The sequence below is a fragment of the Chlamydotis macqueenii genome, chromosome 3 (genome assembly GCF_036417535.1).
Source record: "Chlamydotis macqueenii isolate bChlMac1 chromosome 3, bChlMac1.mat, whole genome shotgun sequence".
In the NCBI taxonomy this organism is placed as follows: domain Eukaryota; kingdom Metazoa; phylum Chordata; class Aves; order Otidiformes; family Otididae; genus Chlamydotis; species Chlamydotis macqueenii.
Genome location: NC_141558.1, coordinates 102,743,245 through 102,766,651, shown reverse-complemented (window position 1 = coordinate 102,766,651; position 23,407 = coordinate 102,743,245). Strand labels below are relative to the sequence as shown.

The following is a 23,407-nucleotide window of genomic DNA, read 5'->3' as shown; positions in this document are numbered from 1 at the left end:
CAATACTGTATAGACTAGTCCATGTAATGTTGCAGTAGTTCTGCTTTTCTGGGCTCTTCAGAGCTGCTGGCAAACAACCCTTCCCACCATTTTAACCTATGATCCTTGGATCTCTGAAACTGTGAACTGCTTCTAGAGGCCCCATGAAATGAGTCACAAAGAACCAACGTTATTTAGGTGATCTAGGTGTGTGCACTTCTAATAGAACATGTCTTCCCCCCCCCCCCCCCCCCCAAAAAAAAGGGGGGGGGTGGTCAAAAATGATAATTTTTGGCAAAATTATTCTAACCGCATGGCTTCATAGTTACTTTCTTGATATGAATGTATTTTCAATATACAATGAAAAATATTGATATTCAATAATTCTGTATTTTTAACTGTGAAATTTATTACCAGTACAGTATCATTAAATATACAAACTAATGAGTTTTTGTTAATTTGACGACGGTAGTGAGCTTAGGTATTGATAATAATAGTAGTGGGAAAAGTGCCCAGCGAATATGGTATTTGGTTCCAACTTAGCTAACCACTATCATGTATATATTAAATTAATTGTAAGATCGTTTTCATTCCCTGATGAGCTGTGTTATGGATAATGTGCACTCCAATACTTGCTTCTAAACCCCTGATAAATGCAATCTGTTGGAATGTTTTTAAGACAATAGCTATTTAATGAATAGCTTGTGTGTACAGGAGAAAAGAATAAGCTTGATTGCTTACAATCTGACATTTGAAAAAGCATTTTTTTAGATCTCTTGTATTTGCATATCTAATTGCTATGTAATCAAAACTAAGTGAACTGTAGCTACTTGAAACCAAAAAATGAAAGGCAATCATCTTTACAGGGGGAAATATCCCACTCATATGCAAGCATGTCTGAATATCAGAATTATATTCTTCTTGTGTTTAATTATAGGTGTCTGACTGAGCAGTAAATTTATGCCTGTGTATTAAAGGAGTGAATGTGACCCTGAAACATCAGCTTTCCTTTGTTGAAGCGAAGCATTGGCATTGAGAGAACTTAACAGTGTTGTGTATTTTGGTGATAAGGGATTGTGCCAGAATAGCTGTTAATTACCTGCTTTGTTTGATATGGAAAGTAGTGGTTCCGCACTTTTCTTCCCACCAGTGACAGTACTCAATTAAAACTTGTATTAAACAGTGATAATGCTCTCGTTTATCTGGTGGGGAAGACGTGAGGTGACGAAAATTAACAGGATTTTTTCAGCTGTTTGGAGGCGGCTTTGTTTAGTTTTCGTGAACCTAGTGACAGTAGAGAAAAACGAGTTTTGTCTTTTTGGTGTGGTGGGTTTGGCGTTTTGGGTTTTTTGATTTTAAAGTTTTTTATTACTCTTAAATCTTGCACTTTACTAATAGTGGCTACAGTACAAGTTTAAAAAAAATCTTTATCTGTAGTATGAAAGTTATATATTTGGAAGACGCGTGCCCTGTCCTGTTCCATACCATTTCTCTGTGTGAAGCATCTATTGCCATGGGCCCTTATTTCACTGTTTTTTGATATTTTATTGCAGTGCTTACATGTCAGAAAGAGGGGTTTTAAAAATTTATTGCCTGAGCTTTTCTATTCCAAGTGTTTGAAGCATTCTTTCTATAATGTAGTTGGTTTTCTCAGCTTCTGTTAATATTTGTTATTTTATAAAGAAATGTCCTCAGATCTGATTTTGTAATCGGCTTATTTTTTTCCTCTTCAATTTCTTAAGTATGTGATGAAACTGAATGCAGTATTTTGGGTGAGAACTCTTCAGTCTGAGATAGAATTCTGTAAGTAGCAGCTATTTTTTACGTATTTAAACAGAAATAACAAGGAGGAGTAAGGCAACGGAGTTAATGTAGAATGATTTGGTAATCTGTGTGGACCAGGATGAAGAATATTCTAAAATTGCAAATGTACGAAATACATCAGTAGACAATAAGAAAGAGTATAGAATTGTTACAGTAATACTTAAATGTTTTTTATCTAATTCATCCAAAGGAATTAAAGAATGGGTTAGTTGTTTTATTTAGGAAGTTTGGAACGTCTGTGTTCAGCAAGCTTGAACAGGTTTATTCTGAAGTGAAAGCTGCATGTTTGATGCTAGACTAATTTGGCAAAAATATTAAACAGTGAGTGAAAAGGAGTAGTTACTGTAACACCTTTAAAGTGCATACACAAAATTCTTCTGAGGATTTCAGTGAATATGGCAACGCATGGTAATTCAACTAAAACTTCAGAGCTTCAACTGTTTGGCGAATAGAGGTCACATGTTGAAAGTAAGATTGGTTGCCTGCAATAATTAGGCACAATTAATAAAGTTTCTTCAAAAGGCATATTGCACATACTTGAATAGTTAGCAGTAATGACTAGTCTTAGATATAACCTTAGAATTAAAAAAAAAAAAAAACAACAACAACAAAAAAAACAAAACCACAAAAAACCAAAACAAGAACAAACCATTGCAGATGAAACAAGACCTGAAAAGGTTTTATAAGATGTGGAAAACTTAAGAGATTTTCTTGTGTTGTGGAAAACCTAAACAGTGTCATTGTTAAAGAGCAGAAAGCTAGCTTTTATTTGATAGTGGAACTTTGTAATCTCACAGGACGCAAACAAACTGTAATGAGAAGTCAGGGGTTTTTTTTTAAAAAAAAAAAAGTTTAAATTGTGTGAATTTATCATGGTTTACAGAAAGAAAATTATAAAAAGCCTTACTTTGAGATCTCATAAACTACATGTTTGTCTGCTTTTATTTTTAAGTAAATGTGGTTTTTTTGGCATATTGAGTGATAAATTTAATGAAATTATTTAATTGCATATAATTAGCAATAATTTTTCACCTGATTGCATTTTCTTTAGATAATTCATAAAGTCAATAAATGTAAATTTGTTCCTAGTCACCAGACAATTCCCTTTTCATACAAAGTAAACAATTATAAGCACTAAATAAGAATTTGATAAGATATTTTATAATCTGACATTTGAAGTGGAATAATCTCTGTCCATTTCTTTACGTATTTTTCCAATTCCAATTTCTGCTGCACTGTAAAAAAAATTAAAAAGTGGAATGTGAATTTGAGGTGCATTTAGATTAGTAGGTTATTTCATGGCATAACAGTGCTACAAGACAGTATCAGTATAAAGTGTGCTGGTTCATCCATGCAGGATTAAGTTCTACAGTAATTAGATCGCTTCCTATTGATCAGCCACGGTCATTGAATAGTCATTGGACTTCATAGGTGAGTGTTGCAACCCACACTGTCCGGTCATAGATAGCTTTTTCTAATATCAAAACTCATTTGTTGAGACTTCCTTAAACTTTCATATGTTTTCGTACAAAAACGCAACTTAGGTAAAGTTAGGGACTATGTTCTTCCAGAACAAATAGTCTTAAATGGCCATACTGTACTTTTTCTTCTCTGTAAATCAAAGACAATGAGCCTGTCAGATTTTTCTGCTTAAATTACATTGTTCTGATAACATTTCATTGACTTGAAAATAATTCACTGACGTTTTTTGAGCGTTTTCCTTGTTACGCATTTCAGTTAGACTTTTGAGGAAGTATTTCATGTGTTTTCTTTTAGAGAAATTTCCTGTTTGATATACAAAATTAAAAACAATGTGATACTCACGTGTTAGTCTGCTGTATTGTCACATAATCTCTACATGCAGATCTCTTTGGAGAGAGGAAAATTGCTGTGTTGAAATCATTTGCAGTGCTAAAATGTGGAAGAAGTAAAAGAACTTCTTTAGTCATTGCCCTTTGTAGACCCTTTTTGCATGAGCAGACTTTCCCTTTGTGTTCATTACTATTCTTCTAGGAGTTGCAGTCGCTTTTGGGGGGAATTCCGGTATATCTGATTGTGCCCTAGAGTGAGGTTCCTAAATCTGACTGAATGGAAATTCTCTTTTTCAGTCTAACTCTTTTTTTCCATTTGAAAAATGCCAGTTGGAATGAATGAATGGGGTAATATTCTGCACTCGCCACATTGACAATTTTTCCTGAATTTAATTCTTCGGTTGGACAAAGATGTTGTGTTAAGTCATGCACTTGTTCAAATAGCAAAAGCTTACTGTTTCAATAACCTTTGAAAAAAAACCCTCAGATTTCTTCTTCCAAGAAGCTTTAGGACATGAAAAATCTAGAAGAGCTGAGAGTTGACCTTCAGCTCTCCAAATAGTTGTCCAGAAGAATACTGTTTGTTAAACATCCTGGTGACAAGGTTTATGTACCACGTGAGGAAAATTCAGACCCCTTATCTCCCCCCATAATCTTGAGTTGATGGTAGTTGTCATTTGAAATATATATTCACCTGCTAAACATGCTTTTTTTTTTCTCTCTGATGAAAACAGTACTGCTGAAAGCATGTCATAAAACTTGTTTTTATTGCAGATGTACACAATGAATCATAATTTCTAGCAGACTCAGATTCTGCCTATCAGGACTAAAACACTGAAAATGTGAAAAATATTTTATTTATGGTTGGGACCTATGGAGCATGTCTCACATTTATGCTTCTACCTTTTAGCTGCATAACAATGTACTTGCATGCATCTGGTATTTAAAGTGTTCTCTCTACTGAGGTCCTTCTGAGCACAACTACATAAGATAGTGATGATATTTATGTTCTTTATTCCCTCTCTCCCTTTTCTTAGCCGTTTGGACACTGGAGACAAGAATGTGATTCTCTAAGTGGTAAAAATTCAAAATTTACTGTAAAAGAAAACAAGGAGAATTTACCATGTAGCCCTTGGAATGTCTGTGGCTCAAAGATAGGAAATTTTTTGAATCAGATTTTGAGTGATTCAAAATTCTCTTCAAGAAAATGTGAAGAGTCCATCTAGAAACAAACTTTAATTCTGTGTATTAGCAGAGTCAAGTTATGATGACCTTGGATTCGCTCAAAACCAATTTGTAATGATTGCTATCAGAGCAGTTCTTTTTCTGTTGAAGAGTAATGGCCTGTGATATATTGGAGGCCAGATTAGATCATTCTGATGATTCCTTCTGGTCAATGTCTCTGAAATTGGAAAAAAAATGGCTTTGATTTAAGCTTAGGTAAAAAAGAGGGATAACAGTAAGATGTACTGAATACAATTTCAGTATAGTATAATGGCATGTGTAATTTATTAAAGTTTTATGTAAATCACAGAAACTTTCATTCTCCCTGTGTGTATATATAGAGTCCGTGTATACTACTGATGTAACAATTCTACAGTCAGGTTGAATTAAAAGGTTTTTTTTCCCCATATCTCGCTTTGTGCATCATGGGCTTCGTACATAGATTCCTATATGCTAAAATGAAAATAGCTTATTGGTGAACCTGAAGCTAAAATTTTGGGGCTGCAGTATGATTTGTCAACATGTAATCTCAGAGAACTTGGATTTTAATTGTGTAGGGGTTTTTTTGTGTGTATTAAGTTCTGTTGCTTTGGTCATACTGTGAATAGGGCACTGCTATAGTAGCCAATGCCTCATTAATCCTGAATTCAAGAAGAGTATTGAGCAGCTGTTTTTTGTGATTAGGGTACTGTGCTTTTGTTGTGTGTCTTGTTACTGGCCTTAGCTTAGCTTAGAAAAACTTCTTGGTTTAAACAGGCTTAGTGGCGTTTTTGGAGATTTTGTTTGTTTGTTTTAAGAAAAGTATGTTCTCTTGTGTAACAGATTTGAGACTATCTTCAAGGATATTTAAAGAGAAGAAAGAAAGTGAGGAATGATCGCACCAATAGGCAGCGGGAAGTTAAATTCTGCAGCATTTTGATGAGATGGACAAGATCAGGCCTGAGAGTTCAGGAGGAAATTGCGAACAAGGTGTTAAGTCTCCGCAGAATAGTGACAACAGTAGCAGAAGGCATTTTTTTTTTTTCTAACTGTATTCATAAATGCTGATTTATCTGTGATTTTTACAGATACATTTTCTATGATGATAAACAGTTTCTTGCTTTCTGCAACTGAGAAGAGTAATTTTCATATGTATCAAAATAGATGTTCTACCACTTCTTTCAATTGCAGTCTGTTCACCCTGTCTTCGTACCAGCAGTTATAGTGGTTGTAACGTTAAGAGCTATGTAATTACTTGGAGGTGAGGGTGAATATTAGGACATACAGAACTTGCAGAATGCATGGATTTCAGTATCCTGGGATGACTTAGCTGATAGGACTGCGTATGGTTGTCTACATACCACAAAAAACCCTCTTACTCTTTATGGAAGGGAAACATTTGAAATGCACAAATGAGAAGCTCAGTATGGAACTGTGTATTAGTTATTTCTGTGCTTGGAGTTTCAGATGTTATGTGCTTATTCAGATTTAATTCAGCTGCTCTTCGGACTCTCAGTGAATGTACACAGTGCAAACTTAGTTTAATGCTTTGCTTCCTTAGTGCCTACACTGACGTGTACAGGGGAAAAACTGTTTGCATGCCTGTGTTTTTGAATCTTTGTGTGTGGCATTTTTATGTACTATTTAATTATCAGATTTAAGAGTTAATTTGTTGGTATCTTCAGAGCAAAGAATTGGGATAATACTCCCTGCCTAAGATGGGGCAATGTTTTAAAACTGGTAAGTTATGCTGCATGTTATATTATGTTAGAGAAAGCTGTTAAAACAGTTTATGTATTTAAATGCCCAAATAAAAACATTTCACATCTCACTTTGAGACACCTCATGTCTCAAAGGTGACAGGGATTTTTTTAAAGTGCTTTGTTCATCCATTGATTTATCTGTGTATTTTACCCTGTTATCTGTTTTAACAACTTCATAGAAGATGAGCTATGCCCACTTTTTATTTTGCATATGCTGCAGCTACTATATATCTCTTTCTTGCCTTGTGGAACTTGAGTGCTGGTGTGTTAAATACTTGTATATTGTCTACTAAGTCAGTTTAGTAGCTAAAATTTTATTGCAGTTGGTTTTCAGACTTTATTAACTCCATTATGAGAATGTGACATTACATTTGCAAAAGCGGGATGCCTCTTGTTAACCCTATGTGCAGGATAAGATTTGGGGATGAAACAAGGAGGATATGGAGGTTATACTCTGTATGAGTCGCTGCATGCAACTGGCACTGAAAACTTTGCTTTTACTTTTGTTGAGTGTTACTGTAGTTTGTTAAATAATTAAAACATGCTTTACTAACAGAGGAAAAAAATTTCGACCAGCAACTTTTTTCTTTTTTTTTTTTTTTTTTTTCTTACTTTATTGAGCACTTTTTAGTGAAGATGCCTTTTCCTGTGAGACTGTATGATTTTGCAGCAAGAACTTTGAGTGTGTGGTCTAGGCATTGCTTGTAAATCACAGCATAACATAAATTTATTTCAGATTACTTTGTGTTACTGTGGAAAATAGCATTGAAACTGTTAGTCAGGATACATTGATTTAATTCTCAGTTCTTTTCAAAAGTATTTTAGTAATTTCTTCTGTTCCATAACATTTAAATGGAATGTAATGCTTTGTATGACACAGTTACATAGGTAGGAGGGGTATTTAAGATATTTTTGTGTCATTGGTATGTTTTGTAATCATAAAGTGAATTTGACACAATAGAAATACACTTTAAGTAGGTGGTGTAATGGGTGTTGAAATAATCACAGATGTCCTTAAATCAGAATATAATTCTAAGGGTCTTTACTTATGTTTTCATCAAATTATACAGGATTGGAGAGGCTTGCACACTCTTAAGCGGAGTAATGTCTGAGCTCTGTAAGTTAATCATATTAGTAGTCCTCAAAGGACAAAAATCTTCTTGCTATCACAAATTACTGAAGGTGTTTTGTGAGTGGTATGGCACTATGTTTTAATTGATCTAATGGTCGGTTCCCATTAAAAGCCTTAGGACATCTATTCCCACTGTTTCTTGTGCATCCTTAGGAGTCAGTTGAGTTTGTGAGTTTCTTAAATTGGCCCCTGCACAATTGTCTAAGCAGCAGAGGCAGGTCAGAGGAAGTAGCAGAGTCAGGACCACTATTTTCAGTGGTAGCTGGTTGCTAAATAAACTTAACTTGTAGGGTTAAACTTTACCTTCATGTTCCATGATATGAGATACATGAGTGCATTAAAATGTTTTTACTTTAACTCCTCATTTGCTATTTCACCATCAGTTTCATCTAGTAAAGTAGGAAGTTTTTGATGAAAAGGATTCTTGTTCTATAGAAAGGAGAAAGCAGTATAATTTTGTGTATTTTTTTTTCTTCAGAGCTTTGAAATAAGTCTTGTGTATGATCCTGAAATCTTATACTTTGTAGACCTCAAGTTACTCTTCTGAACTGTTTGATTTTTCTTAGTTTTTACTTACTGTCTAATACTTTATTGTCAGTTTTTTTAAAAAATGTGATATTTTTTTTTTGTTTCTCTTTTTTTTTTTTTTTAAATAAATTTCATTCTCTGCTATAGTTCGTCTGTGGAAGGAAAAAGAACCCACCAAACACTTCCCCTCCCAACTCAAAACAATAAAAAAAAAAACGAACCAAAACAATGCACCTTTGATTTATACCACTGGAGCATTTAATTCAGTGCCAGTACTATTTGAATCTGTGCCTGCTGCTTGTTGCAACTGGAGAAGTAATATTAAAATTGTTGGTAATGCACGGAGAGCTAAGTGGAGGAACAGACCGTAGGGTAAAGACGCCCAGGTCTTTGGTCTAGTCTTGTGCTGAATTCACGTTATCTAAGTTGCTTAAGCTGGTGCTGTCCCTGAAATAAATACTTATTAAACTGTACCTTGTGTCACCAGGTGTTCCTGTCTGAGTATATCAAAGCAAAATACTCTTTTGTCAGAGAAGGATGTTGAGACTGTCTAATGCTGGTTCAGGATTTCAGCAAGATCATGCTCCATGTATGTAATGATGAGGAACTTCAGCCAGTTCACTGATTGGACTTAAAACATTGACTGCAACCCTCTACTGGTTGAGCATGATATATAGTTTAAAGACAACATAACTTCTTATAATAGTGTTTTAAGTATGTACTTTAATGTACTTTGGATATATTTTTCTTACTTTTTAGGCATCCTGCTTTTGTTTTTCTTGATGGTTGCATGTTTTTTCATAAGCAATATTTTTAACTTCTCTATTTACAAAAAAAATGGACTTCCTTCTTTCATATATATTAACTACATAGTTGAAGTGTGGATGGAAGGAATAGAGAAGGGGCTTTAAACCATTTTTTTTTTTTTTGAATGGGTTACATGGTACCACCTCATCTCACTTAAAATTAATGAGCTATTGTGGTTGCCCCAATAGTAATGAGTATTAGTTAAAATAAACTGTCCTCTTTGCTCATAAGCTATTCCCTTTGCTCATTTGCATCTGGTTATTTGACTTTTAATTTATTTTTTTAATTAGCCTCATGCTATCAGATAAAATGCATTTTTTTTTTTACAAAAAACATTGCAGCAACTTTTATGTTCTGATAAATGCATCACTATAGCATACATATAAACTGTCTTACAGGCATGTTAGTAGTGGAATAGAAGGTCATGTTTGTCTCCCTTTTATAGCTAGCCAGGTGATTTCCGCCCCCCCCCCCCCCCCCTTTCCTGTTTGCAAAGAACTTCTTAAAATTGTTTTTCTACTTATTTTGCCATTTTGAAGAGGCCCTGAAAAGGACTTGAGCTTTTTTTTGGATTGCTTTTTGTCTTAAAATTTTAAATACAACCTCAATCACAGTTCTAACTATTTTTCCTTTTTTTTTCCTTTGGGGCATGTGTAATGTTAATTCATAAAACTGTGCAAATCGCCAGCAGTGATAGTGCAGGAATATTTAACTCGGGAAAGGGATTTTGTGTTATTCGTTACTTAGGTGAAGGAGAACTTGAAGGAGGTGGAGGTGAGAAAACTGAAATTTATTCTTTCTTCTGAGACTTAGTTTCTGTTGTTTCTTGCATTGTTTTCCCTTAACTAGGTTGTGTTATATTATAGCTTCTTGGGATTTCAATCTCAAGTGTGAACAAGAGAGAGAAACTGTGTCCATCACAGGATAAAATAAAAACCCTAATTCCAACTCTTCATGCCTCTCTTAAACATCTTAAAGAAGCAAAATAGGGCACAAGCCCAATTTTTTTTTGCTTTTCAGGTCTCCTTTAAGAGCAGAGACAACCATGATCCAGCAGTTTTGGAGGTAGAGGCAAGTAAATGTTTTACTACTTGTAAACATTCCAATAAGTTTTTGCAAATCACCTATAATTTGAGGAGACACTGATTGAAAAAGAATCTCAACTCCTCCCCTTCCCTAAATGGTGAATTTGCTTTGTATGCTTGATGTGAGGAAAAATATATCTAAGCTTTTCTTTATTATTGAAAGGCTTCACTCAGTTATATGCTGTTGCAATACCCAATTGGTGTAAAAATATACAAATTTAATATTAGTAAGGTTTTTGTGATAATAGTTGTTGAAGTTTTTTTCTTTTGAACCTATCTTCAAAATGTAAATTGTGTTAGGTGGCTCATCATAGTGATTTTCCTCTTTTTTTTTTTATTTTTAAAGTACTTAAAAAAAAAAAAAAGTAGCTACTATTTCCTGCTAGTGTTCAAATCAGCTCTTAAGCTTTCTCAGTAAGGACAATTCAACTCTCTCTTCTGTACTGGGTCTAAACCTGTAATTATTTCTGTGCTGGGGACAGTTCTGAGGGCTGTTGTTCAGCTCATGTTTCTCCTGAAGGTATCACTTGTGTTCTCAAATTAGTATCTTCACTATTTTCTGTAGACTGTATTGGAGGTACAGGAGGGAACTATCCGTCTGTATTGCTGAAGTTTAGTCAGCCTCTAAGTGCTAGTGCTTGTCATGAAATTCAACTCCTTTTAGATATTTCAGGCTGTGGTTCCAGGACGGCTCTTGGGACAATTAAAGTCAACACTTGCTGTTCAGTACCACTCTCATAGCCCTGGGTAGACATACTTTCTCCCTTCCTTGTGACAGTTACTGGTGATTTAAATGAGTATGATGATGTGCTTCAGTGCGAAGCCAACTGAAAACTAAAGCTGGAAATTTCCTGTTGCTTTTGAGAACCATGAACTGAATCACAGATACTTTAGTACTTTGAGGTGGGACTAGCAGCGCTAACTGTTGTGTGGCTTTGCCTTTAAGCAAAGTGCAGTAATTGTTCTTGAATTAGTTGAGCTGGATGATCGTGGCTTCTTGGCATGCTGTGGAGATTATGCTTTTTACGTCTTCAGATGATAAATGCAGGGTCCCAAACTCATTTTTTAGATAGAAAATATGAAACATAGAGGCTTGAAATACCTGTTCTCTCCACCACTAGTAAACTTTTTGCTGTGTTTAATGTTCTTATTTAAAGCTGCAGACATTTGAAACAGACCAGAATTTTCTGACTGCGAACGATAATAGATGGTTACTAACTGGGAAGCAAAGTTATGAAACTGTACATGTGAGTTTTAGTTCTTTGAAATTTCAGAGCTGTTTCTTGAGAAGGGCTGGTATTTGTCAAGAGTTTTTGGTGTGTTTTTCCTGTTTGAAAGTAGTGAACTTCATTTATGACACATCTGTATGAATTATTAAGTCATAATACAATGCAAAGATTAAAATGTGATAGCGAATACTTAGAGATGTTTTAATTTTGTTGGTAGCTTACAATTGTAACACAGAGAATATTAATGACAACTAGCATGCTGACACTGTTAGTTTTTACCACCTTTCTTTGAATGCTTTGCAAAGAACCCTCTTCAAGTGTGTTCAGTTAGGAAATGAGTTTTTTTTTTTTTTTTTTTTGGACCTTCCTCTTCCTTATTATCAATAAAAAGAGACAGTTTGTGTCATTTCAGAACAATACAGGATTACATGTATTTGGGACAGTTTTGCTGAACTTCTCTTTTGGGAGGTGGAGGGAAATATGCTATTCCATGTTAGAGGATTACAATGAGGACAGGAAAGAAGCTAGAGTTTGGTCAGCTAACGTGAGAATATAGTTCCGTGGGTTAAAAAATTTTGCTAGTTAATAAGCTGTGTTGACCCAAATTAATACCTGTGCCAGTTTCAGAAGGGAAAGGAGGGGAAAAAGAAACTGGCTAGGTTTGTAATTGGGAGGTCAGCACTTGTCAGTTGGCAGTAAATCTTTGTCATTTATTGGAAATGCATTTTGAACAAGAGGCTGGTGCTGTCATGAAGAGTAGGAAACCTTTAGAATGAAGGAAGCCACCTTTCTTCTAGCTATCTCTCTAGGATGAAAGCAGAGCGTGTAATTATTTTTGTCCTCAATTCATGCACAATGCTGTTTTATTTTCTAAGATGGGTGAAACTATTGTAGAATGTACGAAAGGCATGGGCATAATGACCTTTTCTCCCCTGCCTTACCATCTTATTTCGACTTTTGTTACTTAGAAGTATATTAATTTAAACTGTAAAACTTCAATGTGATTTTTTTTTTGTGTGTGGGAAGATAAGCAGGCAATCTAAAACCATATATAATGGACATTTTAAGAAAACAAGTTTGGAACTTGTCTTCTGAAGAGTAGGAAGTGGTTAATTTAAAAAATAAATTTTAGCGTGTTTCTGATAATGTACTGGAATCTATTAAAAATTACTCATTTTAAATGTCTTCAGACTCCGTTAACCCATCAAGGATTTACTTTGCTTCTGTGGCTTCATCCAGTACTGATACTATGTTTGGTTCTTTTAATCTGTGCAGTATTTATTAATGATATTTCGCTCTTCATTAGTATGTTTGTTTAGCTGAGGGAAATGGCTAGATCTACCCAAGCTTCTCTTTGGACGCTGTATTGAAAAAGCATAACTTGAAAATTTGCATAATTAAGTAAGTCTTAATTCTTCACATTATGGTGGCTTGCAATGGAGCGGTGATAATTTGCTTAGTTATTGTTTTTATTCAGTTTGCATGTTCAGTTTTAGTCAAATCTTGCAAATGAAAATGTCAGCAGATTTATTATTTAATGAGTTTTTTTTAAAAAAAGACTTTTTTTTTTTTTGCAAATGTTTTTGTACGTTTTACCAAAATTTGTGAGATTCAAAAGGTTCACGGGAAACTGGATGTCTTCAGAAGGATGATGTTGTCTCCTAAACAGCATTTGTAGAACTGCTAATTGAATGTGATCTTGAAGGATGCATATCTAGACAGTCTCTCCTAGGACCACTACACATGTATGCACTGTAAATATTGTGATACTTTGAATTAAAATTATGAACAGCTTTCACTTTCTTTTGTGTTTATGTAATGAGCAAGGGTTTTATTACATTTATTTTCACGTTTAAAAAGTGGTGAGAAATATTTTTCCCAATTATTTATTTACTGAAATGTTATTTCCATAATTACACTTTAAATTACTGATTCCTATTAAATATTTTCATAAGGTTTTTATTTTAAATATGTTGCATACATACTATATAAAGAACTTATAGTAGTATGTAGTATTTGAAATGAGCTGAAAAATTTGTGGTTTTCAGCTCATTAAGTGTAGAAAGCTAATAAAAAATTAGAAACTCCAGCCTTAAGGACAGATTCAGTGAAGGACTAGAGAGGTCTCTGTGAAAGCCACCAGAGAGTATTGATGGGATGCAATGTTATAATTCCGATGGATCATTAACGTAGTACTGCTGAAGGGAACTACCCACTGGCTCAGTGATGTTGTTTTTTTTTTTTTTAATCACTGGATTGATGTCACCTGAGAAGTAAAGAGGGATGCTGATCCTGAAGATCCATTCTCTTTGTACTGTAGGAAAAGCTTCCTCCGTATATTCCCAGCAATATTCTTAAGAGCCATTTAGTATCAGTGCCAAGCTGGCACTCAGCTGTACAGTCTCTAACTGGCATGAATATTACTAAATTGTAACCTAGCTTTGAGACACGTGCCACATGCTGGATAATAGATTTGTTGCTTGAGATTGGTCATAAGAAAGGTTTGGAAGAGTGGTCACACTTTGAATTACCTAGATGATAACTTGGGTGTGTCAAATCCCAAATAATTGTAGCAAGGATTTGAGGCAACTGCTGCAATAAAACAATATAATTACAGACTGTGTGCAAGATTTCAGTCATAAATACATGGAAAGTTTGTGTGCTAAGATAATTTGAGGCAGTAGCTCTGTATTCTTTCAAGGACTCAACTTTAGTTCATTAGCTGCTGTAAATTCTGTACTCTGACAAATCTGGGGGAGTTTTCTGTATTTTCTATTACAAAATCTTGTTTTATTTTTAAAGTAGAAGTTAGTTTTATTTAATTTGCGTTAGTATCTTGCTGGTTACTTTTTGTTTGTCTTGAACTGTTGTCCAAGTTATTTGTTTACGTATAATTTTTTGTAATTGTTACAACTAAGTAAATATAGAAAGAGTTGAACTGTTTCAGGAGCGGGGAGTAAAATGATTAAACCCCAAAGATATATAAATATATGCATGTGTAATCACCATAAGATTAAGTTATTAAACTTGCTGTTTTAATAGGTTAGCAAAAAAATAAGAGAGTGGAGATAAAATGTAAGGCCAGACTGTTATTATTGAATGTGTTCAAATCTAGCAGTCTTAGCGGTAATGCTATATAAAATGCTACATATTCTTTGTTCTTTTCAGTACAAAAAGTTGAATAAGTCATGGACAACAACATACTACACTATTATTTATGCACTGCTTAGAAGTATTAGTGTAGTATGAATCCCAAGCAGACAACACAGAGCTGCCATAGCCCATTCCGTAAAACAAAACAAAAAACAGGTGGGGGGAAAAAATGAAAACCAAAACCTCAGAAAACCTGCATGAACGGAGGCTCTGCCTGAATAAAAACATATCAATTAACTCATGAACTTTGTAGCTATGGAGCAAATAAGTTAGTATATGGATTAGAGTGACCCTGAAATGTAGCTTTTCAGTTGTTTCCAACTGGTAAAGAACCTCTTTACCCTGTCTGGACAACACAATGTATTTGGTAACATGCTGTGAACTTAGGCCACCTGTAGCATACTGTCTGTTTCACAACAATATTCTGTGGAAAATGAGTTTGTTACATTAGCCAATGAATTTGATTGTTTATCTTGTGCAGAAGTCCCACAGACTGTAGAGGGGGCCACTGCTTAGAGCAGAGCAAGCCACCATCTAAGCAGTGGGATATGAACCATGGGCAGTCATCTGCTTAACAGTACCTGGTCACTAAGATAAAGCCCTTCTGTAATAGAGTTTCACGAGGCCTGCTGACTGCAGAATTAACTCTGAGCGGCATTTCTGATCTCATTCCTCTCTAATCCAAAATGCAAAGCATCCTTCTAATGCTTCTGTAAATCTGAAAATTCTTTAACTTAGTACTGTGGGGGAAATCACTGTGTGAAGAAATGAGAGAGAGAGAATAACTGAGTGACACATTAATTACATAATTTGTTAGTGGAAAGCACTCTGGAGTGATTACAAAAGGCTTTTTTTTAAAAAAAAAAAAAAAGCTTATGTAATAAGGCAGTATTAGTGCTGCTGTATGATGAACAAGGAAACTGAAACCCAGCTGATATCTCCTGTGAAATTGCACATTTTTAAGAGTGTTGAGATTGCAAATTCAAATTAGAAGATACTAGAATCAAGGTTGCTAGTTACGACATTTTTATGTAAATGAACTTTTCCTTGCAGTTAATCACTATGCTGTGAGCTATTAGATTTTTTTTATTTGCCACACCCTTATTTAAATAAATGGAACATAGTATATTAACTTCTCGAGTAAGCAATTCCAATGTAATATCTGAAGTAGAAAATGTTGATTGCTTTGCACGCCTAACTTGAAGTGAGTGGAAACTGAGTTTTCAGAATACTTAACTTTGCAATAGCAATTTATGTATTATAGCAAAATTACATTTCATGTAAGCAGCACTGATAAGTGCCCGATGTGTCTAGTGCAAGTCAGGCAGCCAAAGCACGGGGCTCCCTCCTCCTCACCCCCTGTTGCGGGTGGTTTAGTGCGGCAGCTGCGCAGTCTGCTGAAGGTGTGACTGACAGCTGGCAGCTTCCTACACTGGGATATGCCTCTGCCCTCCTTTGTGCTCAGTCTGCTGCTTGTGGGATGTGTCACTGAGCCAGTTCAGCTTGCTAAACAGGCAAAACCTAATCTGACAGCAGTGCTCTGCTGCTGTGTTAAACTGTTTCTAGAAAGGCCCAGTGAGAGCTGTTGCCAGTGCAGAGAAGAGGGAAGGATTCTGAAGGCAGCAGAGAAGAAGGAGAACGGAATTGAACCGCTTGTTTTGGTGAGAGTGAGCAGTTACCATTTCAGCTCCATTGTTGAAAGCTATGGAAGAAACCCTTCCATACAAGAAAACTCAGAATAGTTTTGACTTGTGATTTGTGAGGGTTTCTTTCTCTGCAGTGACTATCTGAGATCAGTGTTCTAATTGTAAGCACAGACATTGTGTCTAAAGCTGACAATATTCATTTAAGCAACCACTTATGTGAAAAAAAATTATTTATGTTTAGTGCTACATTTTCTTGTTGGCATAAGAGGTGATTTGAATCTAATTATTCAGGATAGTATTTAGCTGTCTAGGCACTTGGATCTTCTTGCTGTCCCTGCAGACCTACAGGAGGCAGGAGTGAGTCAGACACCTACTCTTGATTATGCCTCCTTGAGGAAATCTTCAAGGCAGATTCATCCCAAGGATTGAAATAAGAAAGGGGAAATAAGAAAAGTATTAGATGTAATCATATCAATGCTGATATCCTGTTTTTCATTAAGGTCAGGATTCCGCAAAGCACTTCAGCTTACTCAGGAGATCAGTTGTAACATTGAATACTCGCCCCACCTCTGGTTTTTTGCAGTCTGACTGTGCATGTTCTTGTCAAAACTCAGTTATCATGAACTTACACATTTATCCAGAACAGAAGGAACCATTCACAAGCAGTGTAAGATAACAGATTTTGAGCTAAAGCTCTGGCATTGCAACTGTGCCAGTCTGTCACTGGCAGTAAAAATGGCTCTGCTTTTCAGTGCACAGCCTCTTTTCTGCATTTTGCTACATTCTTGTAGCCCAGCAGTAAAGCACTGTCGGCAAAGTGTCACTGGTTAAAGTTACATCCTTTCTTCTACGCTTTCCCCTCCCCAATGTACCCCTGAACGAATCTCAAAAAAAAAAAAAAAAAAGAGATGATGATGAATGTTTGTTTGAAGTCTTTTTTTTCTTTTTTTTTTTTTTTTTTTTTTTTCCTTCCCTTCTCTCTGAGCGAGAGCAGTTTCTTTATAATTTTGGAAGTTATCACAAACTTAACTACGACGTAGGTATGTTTGGTTTGAGTCATGAGTCTCTTATTTTTGTTGCTTTGACAAATAGCAAAAACCTAAAGATCACAGTGCCTTCAAATAAAGCTAACAACATACTGCTATAAAAATAATTTTATTTTGAATTGCAAGTCATCTGATTTTAAAGAAACAATGGTAACTGTTTATATTCTTAAACAGAGGTCACAACTTTTTTGTGCATACGAAGAGTAAAAACTTCAAACTTTTAACTTTTTTTGGAGGGAGGGGGAATAGGGAAGAGTTTTCCTTTTGATTTTATTAAATTTAGCTAGCAGTTCTGTGCAGAGTTTTGTAACTATCTGAAACTCATTTATTACATTGCAAGTTAAGAGGTGGTACTTTTCAATTTTTTTGGCACACTGATGTTGTGTTAACATATTCAATCTGAGTTTCTGTTAAAAATGTTCCGTAGTGACATCTTCGTATACTTTTGTGCAAAGATTTGGAGTAAGTGAAATTTCACTTTTCTTACTAAGCGTTAAGCAGTTTTTGAAAAGATGTTGGGGTGGTTAGTAGTCATGTATTATTGTAAACATTAACAGCATGAGAAAATGAGTAGTTCTCTCTTTTAAAAGTTTACAATTATTTTGTAACTTAAAAAAAATGAAGAGTTGTTGTTGACTATATTGTCGTTTTACAAAGTTATCTTTGCAATATGCTCCTTTAAGATGTTCACCAGGATTTATGCAGAGGAATCCCTATTGTTATATCTTTTATTTTTCATATATGTATGAGGCATATATGCACCTCATCCTTGAGGAAACAGTAAAAGCAAAATGGTTGGATTTTCAAGCAGAGACTGATGAACTCAGGAAGCAACAGGCAAATTGAGATTAGGAAAGTGTGGATGTGTTGGCATTAAAATGCAGGGCATAAGCAGCTCTCTTTATTCTGATAGCTCCAAAAGGTCACTTAGCTATTATATTTTTTCTCTTCGTATTTCTTTCTCCTCTTTTTCTTCAACAGTGCTTTAAATTCAGTTTGAAATAAAAAAAAAGTCATTTATGCCTAATAAAAAAAAGAAATTTAACAAATTATGTATGAATTAGCTTTATGTGTAGCTTTATCTGTTTCTTTTAACATAAATGAGTGAAAATTGCTGGAATTCATTCTTAGATTAAGCAGGAATAGCACCTGAAGTAAAGTGTGGTTTTATTTTGTTATTTCTTGACTCTCATGGTTTGCTCGACATCACTTGTATGTGGAGCTGTCATTGAAGAGCTGGAGCACAGGTGTTTGAGGGTGAGCTTCAGTGAGAAATTGATCAATTTAACCCTTGACTCAAATAATTGAGGAGGGGAGTGTTCATATGTTGATCAGCTTTGCTATGCAAAGCAGCAATCAAATCTAAGCAAGGCAGAGAGGAAATAAAACATGGATTAGAGAAATAAAAATGGTTGAAATTCAGTAAAACAGATGCCACAGTTATCTGGGTCAGTTACTGTTGATGAAAGTTACATGATAGTTCTTCAAAAGAGGAAAGAAAATGTTTCAAAAAGTGTAAAATTATACTACAAGCCTAAGAGCTGATCATGTTCTCAGTTGAATATAAAATATTTGTTTTATGTTTTTTTTTAATTTTACAAGTGCTAGTGACTAATGCTACATTGATTACTGTAAACAGTAGTCCAAATTGCAGTCAAGAACAGTATTTTGGGATTGAGACTTTTGCTTGGGTGGTTTTTTCTTTGTGGTTTTTTTTTTGTTTGTTTGTTTTTTTCTTTTTAAAGATATTAAAATAAACTGTAAGGAAATATTTAGGAGTACTACACTGGGTAGACTAGAAGACTGAGAAACCAATGAATGGACACTTTCTTTCCCTTAAATACAACTGAGAAGTAGAGGTAGCATTTTCTTCAACCAATAGATTAAGTAAGTATTCAGAAATGTGAAACCACAGCTCAGGTATTCCCCATAAGTTCCCAAATCATTAAATCATAGGCTCTGATGATGTTTTCTGTCTTTTGTGTTCATTGGACAGATGAAAGTAAAAGTTTCACATAAATGGAAAAAGGAAAAACTAAGGGGCTCACGTTGAATTTGGAAGTAAAGGTTCTCCTCAAAGTGCTATTTATGTGTTTTACCCAATCATTCCCAACTGCAAAAAGCCTCCAGTCCGAAGTAAAAGAACAGGAACCTACCTCCTGGTGACATCCTGTAGTTTTGGTGTGGGGTTTTTAAAGGCCAAACTGGAAGGTGCCTTGTTCCTGCCTTTCTTTGGCCTGACGTTAGAGTACTCCTGGAACATCAGTATGGTGATGCTGATGCATTTCTGGCAGAGGTGCTACTAGGAGCTTCATTGTCGTTTCCTGGACCAATGTACCAACCGCTGGAGTGTTCCAATGCATTTTCTTGGAGTTGCAACTTCTTTCTTAAAGCAACTTTCTTGAAGTTGCCATGCTTTGTGTTGATTTTGGAAAGTATATTAGATTAGGTTGTTTTGAATGTCAACACTTTAAGTTCTCCTCGTTTAAGAATCTCAGATGAAAAACAAGCATCAGACTTTCAGTTTAATTAAGATTGTTTTGCCTTACAGCATGTACTTTAGCAGAGTTCTAGACAGCTTTGTAAGTTTGCAGGTGGAATAGAGGGGCATACGTTAGCAAGGCTATTACCTTGGTGTACTAGTTTTCCTCCTGTGTAGAAATAGAATGGTAAATTAAAATATAATGCTACCAGAATACTGCTTAAGTAAAAACAGAGACATACTGAAGAATCTTTTAGGTACTTAAAAGAGTAAATTTAATAGTATTGTGTAGTAAAATATCATGTTCTGACGTGCTGATCCTACTTTAAGAAGTATCTTCTTAGGTCATGGCAGGGAATAACCAGTTGATAAAAACTGGTCTATTTTGGGTATATTTTCTGTTTTATTTTTAACATCCTGTTAATGATCAGTGAAATAAAACTCGTAAATATGTTAGGACTCTGTAAACTGAGTAAATGAATATTTGTGTTTATAAAAGTGCATGATATATAGGTGCTGCTTGATGATACTAAGGTAGATGAGAGAATACTTGTTTTTGTCAGCCTTTCGTCTGTTTAAAGATGGGTAGCAGAATCAGCTTCATACTGATTAATAATGCTCATAAACTTAAAGGCAGATAGGTTTACGCAGAAGTGATGTTAGAACAGTTGCAGGTTATTTTTAAGTTAATTTCATTAGTGACTGCTAATGAATGGACTTAGTCATGAGTTGAAATAAACTTACTGTGTGTATTTCCTGATTAGAGAATGCTCTGAGGAATGTGTCTGCTGTCACAGATTGGGTTTTGTTGATCTAAGCTTCCATACCTTGAGATTCAGAATATGGAAGTACTTCCCTTCAGAAAGCTACCTGAAGATAACACTGAATCAAGAGAACTGTTGCATTCAGGTTTTATTGGTATTTCCTTTTCTTTTGAGGGAATTTGGTATTTGTTTACAGATATTACTACATTGACAGTGGTCAACGTGTGAAAATAATCACAGTAGTGTGAAATGCCTTGTATTGGTTATTTCCTTTTCTGTGGGGGAATAGAATTATACTTGGATATCAGTGTAACTCTGTCTCTATATGAAGTTTACTACTTCAGGAATACTGGTGAAATTAAAACGTTAAAACTCTTACCTGTAGTCCAAAGTCAGAGAAATGAACAGCCTGACTAGGTAAAGTTTGACTCTTCATGGTAATTTTAAGTATCAGTATTAACAATTGCATTCATCTCTAACAAATATATCCAGGTGTTGTGTTTGTGCTGTGTGTTGCATGTGCTAAATTCTCATTTATTCCCTGAGGAGACCGATGCATAGAGAACTTGTTAACTTTAATTGCAAAACAGTGAAATACTCACTCTTAACAGGCTCCTAGGTTTTGATAGCACTCAACAATACAGCTCGTTCCACAAATCATGGTTCTTATTTTTCACACTGACACAACTTGAGACAAGTATGCCAGAAAAAAATCCTGGAGAGATGCAATCCTGTTGCCTGTTTCACAGAAACTTACCCGTTGCGATGGAGAGTTCCTGCTGGCCCTGCTCTCTGGAGCTGTTCACTGTCCAGCTATAACCGCACAGGGCAGGGGGGCTGTGAGTGCGCAGGCTTCAGCGGTGAGGGGGGCTTCCTCTTGTCAGCAGATGGTGGTTACTGGATGAGCTCAGTGGTGCTGTGAGGCCACAGCTTTAGAAAGATCCAATGTGGTGTGTCAAGCACATAGGAACCATTTTGACTGTAGGGCAGATCTGAACTTAGAGTGGCACTTGGTTTGAAGTTTCTTGAGGAAAAAGTGTGTGTTGAAGCTCTGCGACAGAGAACAGAATCCTGTTCTGTCTGTTTAAACATTAGGTTGTTTCATGCCATCAGATTTTTTTTCAGAATAGTTCTTAACATATTTTTTAGATAATGCCCTTTGACAATGTTTGACAGCTTTCAGCTAGTTTAATGTGAGCTGACACTCACTTCTTAATCCAGAGTTGTCTTGAAGAGGGCTTAGTATACAAGAATAGTGGATAATTAAAGACATGTTAAATAACACAAACTTGTCTGACATTTAAAACAGTAAGTATGTGGCTCTTAATTTAAGCAAATGATCTGTTGCTTCTACAGGAGAAAACTTTGAGAATTTCTAAATGTGAAATAAGCAACAGTGTTCTGCCTGACCAGGTGCTACTCCTTCAGCATTTCTTTTGTTGCATTATTTTTTTCACCGGCTTTCTGCTTGTGAACTGCTACCATTAGAAGCTCAGTAGGAGCAAAAGTCTATGTTAATTTGTCTGACTGTAACTGCACAATTAAAGCAGTTTATCAGCAGGGGTTAGGACAATCAGTGTATTCCAATGCTTCATGTTATAAAATTACTTCTGTTGTTCAAACAGATGCTGTAATTAATGCATCATTTTAAACTGGTTTTTTTTCAGGGCTGGCTTGGAGTTTCATCTGATAAAAACATCTATTTTTGATACCTACCTAAGCATTTTTGTTTGCAGACCTCTTCTAAAGTAACAACTTTTATTGAAATGTTAATGTCAGGAGTATATAATGTGAACACAGGTTGAGCGAAGTGTTTTTCAGGTTTTGTTTGTTTTTCACTGGTCAGTCCTGTCAACACTTAGATTCACTGGCAAAAATGGAAGGAGAAAGTCCATATTCATATTTACAATTATTAGTAAACACTAGCATTTAATACCTAGTTCTTACATATTTGACGTGAAGCAACTTAATCATCTAATAAAGATAACTGTGTGTTCTGTCCCTGACACATGCATAATTGGATTTCACTCAGGATAGTTTCATGAGACGTGATGAGCCAGTCCTTAAGTGGCAGTTATGTGTTAAAATATGGTCCCTCATCTTCTACTTCTCCCGGTTATAGCACTGACCTTGTGTTGGCACTCTGTAGCCCCTTATCTTATTCACCTCACTTGTCCAGCAGAAAATGGGGAGCAGGGGGGAAGGGAGTGTGGTTTTGCTGCATCAGCACATCAGCCTGGCTCTCTGAAAGGCTGGCCTGGTGCTGGAGCCAGTCCTAGTGGAGGAGTAAAGGACTGCCTGGTAACGGGAGCGAACCTTTTGAAATGGTTAGGTTGGTCACAAAAGGATACAATAAGACAACAGTAAGAGACAATTAAAATAACTGTCATGGTTCAGCCCCTATCGGCACCAGACTACGCAGTCTCTCTCTCACTCCCCTCACCCTCCGAGAGAACAGGGGGAGATGATATAAGAAAAGCGACTCGAGGTTTGAGATAAGGACAGGGAGAAATCCTTAAAGTTACCGTTACGGGCAAAACAGACTCGACTTGGGGAAAACTATTCATTTATTACTAAAACTAGCAGGATAATGAGACAGGGAACAAGATAACCTCTCCCCACCCCTCCCTCTTCCCAAGCTCAAAATTATCTCTACTACCTCCACACCCCCTCCCACCCCAGCCCCCAACCCCTGCCCACCCAACTCCCGAGTGGCGCAGGGAGGAAGAGGGAATGGGGGTTGCGGTCAGTTCATCACGCATTGTTTTACACCGCTGTTTCATCATCAGGGGAAGAACTCCTCGCATTCCTCCCCTGCTCCATCGTGGGGTCCCTCCTATGGGCCACAGTCCTTCGTGAAACTACTGCAGCATGGGTCATCTCTTCCACGGTGTGCAGTCCCTCCAGAACAGCTTCCCCAGAAGGCCCCCCGACGGGTCACAGCCGCCTTCAGGC

At 35.9% G+C, this 23,407-nt stretch overlaps 1 protein-coding gene across 7 annotated transcripts in view; it reads left to right on the top strand.

Moving 5' to 3' along the window:
• QKI (QKI, KH domain containing RNA binding) overlaps positions 1 to 23,407 on the top strand; it is a 165,498-nt gene that overhangs the window by 76,603 nt on the left and 65,488 nt on the right. For 4 of the 7 annotated variants that reach the window (XM_086743745.1, XM_086743747.1, XM_086743744.1 and 1 more), the window contains exon 4: positions 10,068 to 10,118. The exons of the other annotated variants lie outside the window; for them this stretch is intronic. In XM_086743745.1, coding sequence (XP_086599871.1) covers positions 10,068 to 10,118 — 51 coding nt within the window. The remainder of the gene's footprint in view (positions 1 to 10,067; positions 10,119 to 23,407) is intronic. 7 annotated transcript variants of the gene reach the window in all.